The sequence below is a fragment of the Propithecus coquereli genome, unplaced genomic scaffold, assembly GCF_000956105.1.
Source record: "Propithecus coquereli isolate 6110/MARCELLA unplaced genomic scaffold, Pcoq_1.0 Scaffold41, whole genome shotgun sequence".
Classification (NCBI taxonomy): Eukaryota; Metazoa; Chordata; class Mammalia; order Primates; family Indriidae; genus Propithecus; species Propithecus coquereli.
This window is the reverse complement of record NW_012149841.1, coordinates 8,211,067-8,218,704: the sequence shown is the minus strand read 5'-3', so window position 1 is coordinate 8,218,704 and position 7,638 is coordinate 8,211,067. Positions and strand designations below refer to the sequence as shown.

Genomic DNA, 7,638 nt, shown 5'->3' with positions numbered 1-7,638 from the left:
TACAGCATATACTTATGTATTTCAAGCCTAAATGTGGCCAGCTTACCAATCAGGTCAATTGATTTTAGAACAGACCTTTTCCATTACTCATCATGTAAAGAGGACATGAACAAAGTCTTAAAATAAGTTGTCTACTCACCTGTGGCCATCAGCTCCTGACAATGCATATTGGCTGCTTTGTAGTCATGGAAACGAAGTGCTTGTTCAACTAAAAGGATTAGAACCTGTCCACGCCTTTCTTCTGGGTCTTCACCTACAAGCACATGCACATGACTCAATGATTATGGCAGCATCAATTGAATAAAAAAGAATTCATTACAACTGTTTTTCAAATTAATTCAAAAATAAAACAGAGATTAGACTGGTTTTAAATGATCAGAGGACAAAAGGTCACAGCAACTTTGACCTTTCAATCTACTTATTTTTTTAAATCCCCTTATCTTCTAATCAATTTACTTATTAAGCATGAAATTAGCCCTCAGTTTCCTGAGAAATCAATAATAATATCAGTTCTTAACTAAAATACCCACATCAGAAAGTCCAAAATGAGAGTAGTTTATAGCTCTACAGAAAAGTCTTGGTATTACTGTGGTAAGGGAAAGAGAAAAAAAAATCTATGCTTCGAAAAGAAAGCAGGTTATAAAAGGCTTACGAAATAATGACTAGTAGATTGAGTGAATGGATGAAGACAATGAAGCAAAAATATTTCTCACCTTAAAAATTCAACTAGTATTTAGAAACCAGAATATAAGTGCTGTCCAGAGCACTAAAAAAGACTGTCTCCTTGAACAAATTCTAGAACAAATTCAAATTCTAGAAATCTACTAAGGATGCAGATGTTTAGTGTGAAGAAGAAAAGCTAATGGCAGCATGACAAGGCTTTGAGTATCCGAAATACAATTTAAAGTGTGGACATAAATTCTCTGATACTCCTTTTTAAAGATGGAGCTTAATGCCCCTCCTTTTGTGTGTCGGCTGGTCTTATTGATTTACTTCTAACAAATCATAAAATGGAAATGATGGTGTGTGACTTCAAGACCAGATCATAAAAGGCAATACAGCTTCCTACTTGCTCTCTTGTGGATCAACTACTCTAAGAGAAACCAGCTGCCACATTGAGGGGTCATTCAAGCAGCTCTATGGAGAGTTCCTCCTGGCCAGGAACTGAGGCCTCCTGCCAATAGCCATGTGAATAAGCTATCTTACAAGTAGGTCCTCTAGCCCCAGCCAATCCTTCAGGTGCAATCTATAAATATTTCCCTTAAATTTGGGAGGGCCTGTGTGACTGCCTCCATAAATGAAATACAATGGAAATGAAGCTGCCCAAATATCAAGGCTAGATTAAAAAGTGCCTTCAAGAATTTTGTTGCTTTGTCTTGGGACATGGACTCTGGGAACATTCTGCTACCATGAAAGAAATCTGGGTATTCTGAGGTCATCATTTGATAAGATCACAAGGAGAAAGGACATGGAGAAGAGATACATGTAGAGCCCTAACTATTCTAGCCCCCAGCTATTTAACTCTTACCATCCCAGGTGCCCAGGTGTGTGAGTAAAGGAGCCCAAATGCTGCTCATCAAAAGATGAGCCCAACCCTAGCCACTACCTGACTGCAATTTTGTAAAAGACCCTGAAATGCCTAGCTGAGCCCAGTCAATCTCCAGAACTGGGAGAAATAAAAATAAATGGTTGTTTTGTAAGCCACTAATTTTTTAGGTGGCTTGTAAAGCAGCAACAGATAACCAGAACACTTGAGAAGGTAAAGGTCATCTGCTTGGTGATACTTTTCTTAACACCCAGGGCAAAAATTAGCCTTGCCTTTCTTTCAGTTCTCTAATATTTGTTTACAGAAGTCATGTACTACCATCATATCCTATGTTGCACTATAATTATTTGTTTCCTTAGCCCTCTAAAATTCTAAATTCTCAGAGGACAGCAGGTATGTGTAACAGAACTTTGTACCCATAGTACCCACCAGAGTAGTATTACTTTATCTGCTTTTCTACTTCCTCTACTGTAAAATGTGGCAAACGAGAGGATGTTGTGCACAGTGAGAGTCAATATGTAAAAATAGTAGGAAGGGCACTGCCACATAGGAATTACTGATACTCAGCTATTTCTGTTATGTACACACAGGTGGCTCACAATAAAAATATGCTGAATGAAATGTAGATACTAGCCTTATCTGTTGATGATACTGCACTAAGTTGTAATATGATTCCACATTAAAATTTGTGAACTAGAATGTGGTAAAATTGAGATGGTCCCAAATATTAGAACTAAAATAGCTGCATTAAAGAAATGGCCTAAATACCATGTGTTCTACATATGGTGCTCTGTAGCATATGGGAAGAATTCTATATGAATTTTCAATGGAAAGAATGTTCTTCCAATGAAAAATTCATGTAGGTTGCCAGGGCCACTGGTAGGTACTTCTGTTAATATGTCAACATGTCACAAAGACAAAAAAGGAAATGAATCCTAGCAGGGACATGGAAATGCAGATGGCATCTTTAAGCTGCCTGGCTAGCTTCTGTGGATTGGATCCTTATGAAATTCTTCCCTGATGAGCAGGGTGCTTCAAAGTTTTCAGGGTGCTTTCACATGCATTTGGGTCTCTATCTCTTGTAGGTGAAGAAAGGGGATGTCATTCAGATTTTCCAAATGTAGAAAATGGAGCTAAAGTAATTTAGCAAATGCACGGCAGACTCGGGACTTGAACTCGTCTTGTAACTCCACACCCAATGTTCTCTCCAGTTGTCCCAGATGCCTCTCAGTGGATAATTGGCCCTGATCACAGTCCCTTCACCTTTCCAAGTCTGTTGCAAGTCCAAAGACAAAGAAGCGAATGCTATGCCTTTGCACAAACTAGAAAATAACTACTAACACACAAACGTTTACTAAAACTAGAGACCTTAAGAATAAGAGTCCTACACATTAGAATTTTAAAACATTAACATGTGCATCCACTAAATATATTAAATGTATCTCTATCTTTCCAAGCTAAAAATATCAATATAAATCCCCTTTACTTTTGTGCCTATAATATGTGACTTAGACTACAACTTCAAACCATTGCTTATGGAACAAAACGACCAACAACTGTTCTTGTAGAGATCAGCATACAAAACGTATCAAAATACAAAACTAAATATTAAAAGACTCTGGTAAGCAGAACAGTGTGGTTAAAGAAATACTAAATGCAGAGTCAAAAAGAGTTTCCTTGAAAGTCAGCGTCTGTTATTTAACCCTGCTGAGCAAGATATTTAACTTTTCTGATCCTCAATTTCCCTTTTAAAATGAGAAGAATACCATCACTGTCACCATTTATAAGAAGATTAAATGAGATAAAGTATGTGAAAACACCACCAGTGAATGCACAAAATTTTCTTAATGAATCGCTCAGGTTCGAAAACACAAAACCAAATTTGGACACTGGAGGTCAACTGGTAAGGCTGGCTTGTTCTATAGTCAATCTTTCTGGTTATAAATGGCAACACTGACTTCTGTTCCTAATCTCAAAACCACTTTGCGACATCCTGAATGAGGTTGTCTTCATTTAATGGACAGATGGTCCCAGCAGCTCAATATATACACATTTTTATAACATGCTAATCTTTCTAGAAAAAGACTAATTCTTGTCCAAAGGATGCTCTTCTGATACCTGTAAGGATACATTATGCTATTCACCTAGGATGATGTCAAGAATAACACAGAGACCTTATTCTGCAGTTTAGTATTCGAAAGACTTACCTGCAACCCTCAGCAGCTCAGCAAGGCCCAGAAGCTTGGCGGATTGTTTGTAGCATGTGGGGGAGTGGGAAATACACTCCTTGATGAGGCTGATCCGATCAGAGCACAATCGCACTACAGAAGAAAAACATATTAAAGACTTGGACCAGAGACATCACAAAAGGGTGTCATGACGTTTCTAATATGAGGTAACCAGACAAAATGAAAACTGTGTTAATCTCCACCTCAATGTGAAGTAAAAGGGGCACACTTAACAAACAACAAAATTATTATTGCTTCTGAATAATGTACAATATGGATCTTCTCCTTTATAACCAAGCTTCTAAAGCACAGCAAATAAACTATCAATCTGAAGCTAGAAAAATGTGTCACCTTTTTAAGTACCATGTCAGGACTTAGGGGAAATTTTGAACAAGGAAGAACTTGTCTTTGAAAACTTCATCTAGGCCAGGCACGGTGGCTCAGGCCTGTAATCCTAGCACTCTGGGAGGCCGAGGCAGGAGGATCCCTTGAACTCAGGAGTTTGAGACCAGCCTGAGCAAGAGGGTGACCCTGTCTCTACGAAAAATAGTAAAAATTAGCTGGGTGTGGTGGCACACGCCTATAGTCCCTCCCAGCTACTCCAGAGGCTGAGGGATGAGGATAGCTTGAGCCCAGGAGTTTGAGGTTGCTGTGAGACATGATGACACCACTGCACTCTAGCCCAGGAGACAGAGTGAGATTCTGTCTCAAAAAAAAAGAAAACTTTAATACTTATTATACCAGACCCTTCCCCCACTTCACCCTCCAAAACCTGGTCCCTGTTCCCAATATCCATTTGCTATCTCTGCTATATTACCCCAGTTTGGAAGGCAGGAGACCTCAAAGTGCTTACTGTTCCAATTTATTAACCTCTCTCCAAAAATAAGGCCAATCCTCTCATATAAGCTAGATATTAAGAAAATAAAACCTGCCTGATTAAACCAGTTCAGACTATGGAAAAATGAAGAATACACACACACACACACACACAAAAAAAAACCTCAGTTAAAGGGTATCGTATATATTCTAGGAATAAATGGTACTTACTTAGAGTAGATATGTCAACCTTTAAGAAGCAAAGTACTGCTGGGGGAGGCTTGCCCCAGTAACTATGGTAACAACAGCTGAAATGAATGTGAACAGGTGAAATGAATGTGAATTATGACCCAGGCACTGCTGTAGGTGCTTTATGTATATTAACCCTACAAAGCAGAACCTTACAAGGCAGGTACTATTATTATCCTCAAGGGAAGAAACTGAGGTGCAGAAAGGTTAAATACTTCGGCAAAGGTCACTGAAAAAGGGATAGGACTATCATTCAACCCTGCTCCCTAAATGTTGTTCATATCTTTGATCCTTTATTCACTCCCAAATCCACAGCTATTCCCCATATATCCTGTGTTATCTCAAAACTTCTAGGTATGTGAAAGGGGTCCCAGAGGTTGGGGAGATAAAGAAGAGAGGTAGTGTTTTTTCTTCGGAATGGGCTTTTTTGTGTTAAGATTTTATTATAATTTAATTTTGGACTTACAGAAAGGTTTTAAGAATAGTACAAAGAACTCCTTTATTCTCTTTGCCAAAATTTATAAATTATTATTTGCTCTATTCACACATGTGCGATCATGCACACGCACCCTCCTTTCTTCCCCCATACACCCACAAATATGTATATACACAAATAATTTTACACACATATATGTGCACACAAATACATATATACACATCTATTTTTTCTGAACCATTTGAGAATAAGTTGCAAATATTATATCCCTCTATTCCTAAATATTACAGTGTGTATTTCCTAAAGTTTAGGCTCTTTTAAGATGAATATTTATATATTTCCTGATAGAATAATCCTATTATGGCCTTTACCATAAAAGATAAAATGTAGACTTCCGTTACTTCCTTCACAATCACTATTGCCTTTATCTACATGTGAGTAGAGTTTCTATAGATTATATTAGTGTTCCCATTTATCCATTGCAATTATTCATATCCCAATACCCACTTCACTGACATTATGCATGGCTCTGTGACTTCTAAGAACAATTAATGTGAGTAGAAATGATATATACCACTTCTGAGCAAAAGCTGTAAGAGTCGTCATGGAATTCCATTATTGATCTTTTCGCTTGGTGATGAGAATGCCACGTGTCATGGAGTTGCTCTGTAGCTAACCAAAGTGAACATGGCTGTGAGCAAGCAATAAGCCTGCTATCGTATGCCATTGAGAGTTTGAGTCTTTTGCTATAGCACCGTCTAGCAAAAGCTCACTGGCAGTATACTTCAAAATTTTCCATAACTTACCACAATCAAAAAATTGTGGGTTTTTTCCTCAATATCTGCTTCTATTTAATGGGGCTTTCTCCAGATTCAATAACATGATGACCATGAGACAGGTACTCTTTATATATTTCTTTTTTTTTTTTGGAGACAGAGTCTTGCTTTGTTGCCCAGGCTAGAGTGAGCGCCGTGGCGTCAGCCTAGCTCACAGCAACCTCAAACTCCTGGGCTCAAGCGATCCTCCTGCCTCAGCCTCCCAAGTAGCTGGGACTACAGGCATGTGCCACCATGCCCGGCTAATTTTTTCTATATATACATTTTTTTAGTTGTCCAGATCATTTCTTTCTATTTTTTAGTACAGATGGGGTCTCGCTCTCGCTCAGGCTGGTCTCAAACTCCTGACCTTGAGCGATCCACCCACCTCGGCCTCCCACAGTGCTAGGATTACAGGCGTGAGCCATCGTGCCCGGCCTATATTTCTAATTTGATTTTCAAAACAGTACTTGTCACAGATATTATCAGCATTCTACACGCATAAAAACCAGGGTTTTCATAGCTGGTTTTATGGGCTTGTTGATGAATTCTTGTATCCCTCTTAGAGAAGCTCTAGCTTGAGTAATTCTACTGAGCTGACTTCCTTACTATTACTCCTCTCTTTCTAGCTCCATAAATCAAGGTGGAAAACTGAAACCACACATAACAATGGATCATCATTTTCTCTAAACTTCTATTTAATGGAAAACTCACATTTGGTTCTTTGTGTCCTTACTGATCTAAGAAATATGTACTACTACTATTTCAAGTACATTAAATATATTTGGAGAGTAGGATTCTAATGTGCAAAGGACTTTTTACTTTATTTGTTCCTGAATCTCTGGAAAATCATTTTACCAGTTCTCTTTTACTTCTAATTTTGGGACATGCTTAATTATATTTCAAGATGTGATTTCTCAGATAAATAAATTCAAGCCTTAGATGTTATCATGTTTCCATGAAGTGGGTATTCAATTCCTAAAATCCCTTTCCAAATGGAATGAATGAATGAACATGAAAAAGATATGTATGTATTTTAAAAATTAGGAGTACCTCACTTTCCTGTAGAACTCATAAACATATCTCAAATGTTAAAAAAAAAAAAAAAGACAATAACACACACACACACACACACATCTCAGATGTAAAAGCATTTACTTACCAGTTATGTATATACCAAACAGCCTCATCACAACCTTAGGAGGCATACACAGTAAATGCCCATCAAATCACAAAGGTGAAATATCAATTTTGGTCACTCATGAATGGCAAGAAAGGTCCACAACATATATAGTTACTTGTGATGTTGCTGAAGTACAAATTTGAGTTGTGTAGGCCAGCAAGGCGCTAATATGCAGGAGTCAGTCACTTAGCCAAAGTGTGAAGAGACATATGAGTTTTCTTTTTCAAGGATTTTTTTCTTTTTTTCCTTTTTGTCAGTAGAGTAGTGTCTACTATTTACAACGCTGGTTCTTGTGCCAGACTATCTGGGTTTGAATCCTAGCTCTACCTCCAACTAGCAGTGTGACCATAAGCATCTCCCTGTGC

General features: G+C 38.0%; 1 protein-coding gene across 1 annotated transcript in view; it reads right to left on the bottom strand.

The window, feature by feature from the left end:
- The window catches only part of NBAS (neuroblastoma amplified sequence), a 487,556-nt gene that overhangs the window by 219,720 nt on the left and 260,198 nt on the right, over nt 1-7,638 (bottom strand). Inside the window, exons 28-29 of the mRNA XM_012653069.1 lie at nt 3,754-3,867; nt 140-253 (exon numbers count right to left, since the gene is read on the bottom strand). Of these exons, the coding sequence (XP_012508523.1) occupies nt 140-253; nt 3,754-3,867 (228 nt within the window). The remainder of the gene's footprint in view (nt 1-139; nt 254-3,753; nt 3,868-7,638) is intronic.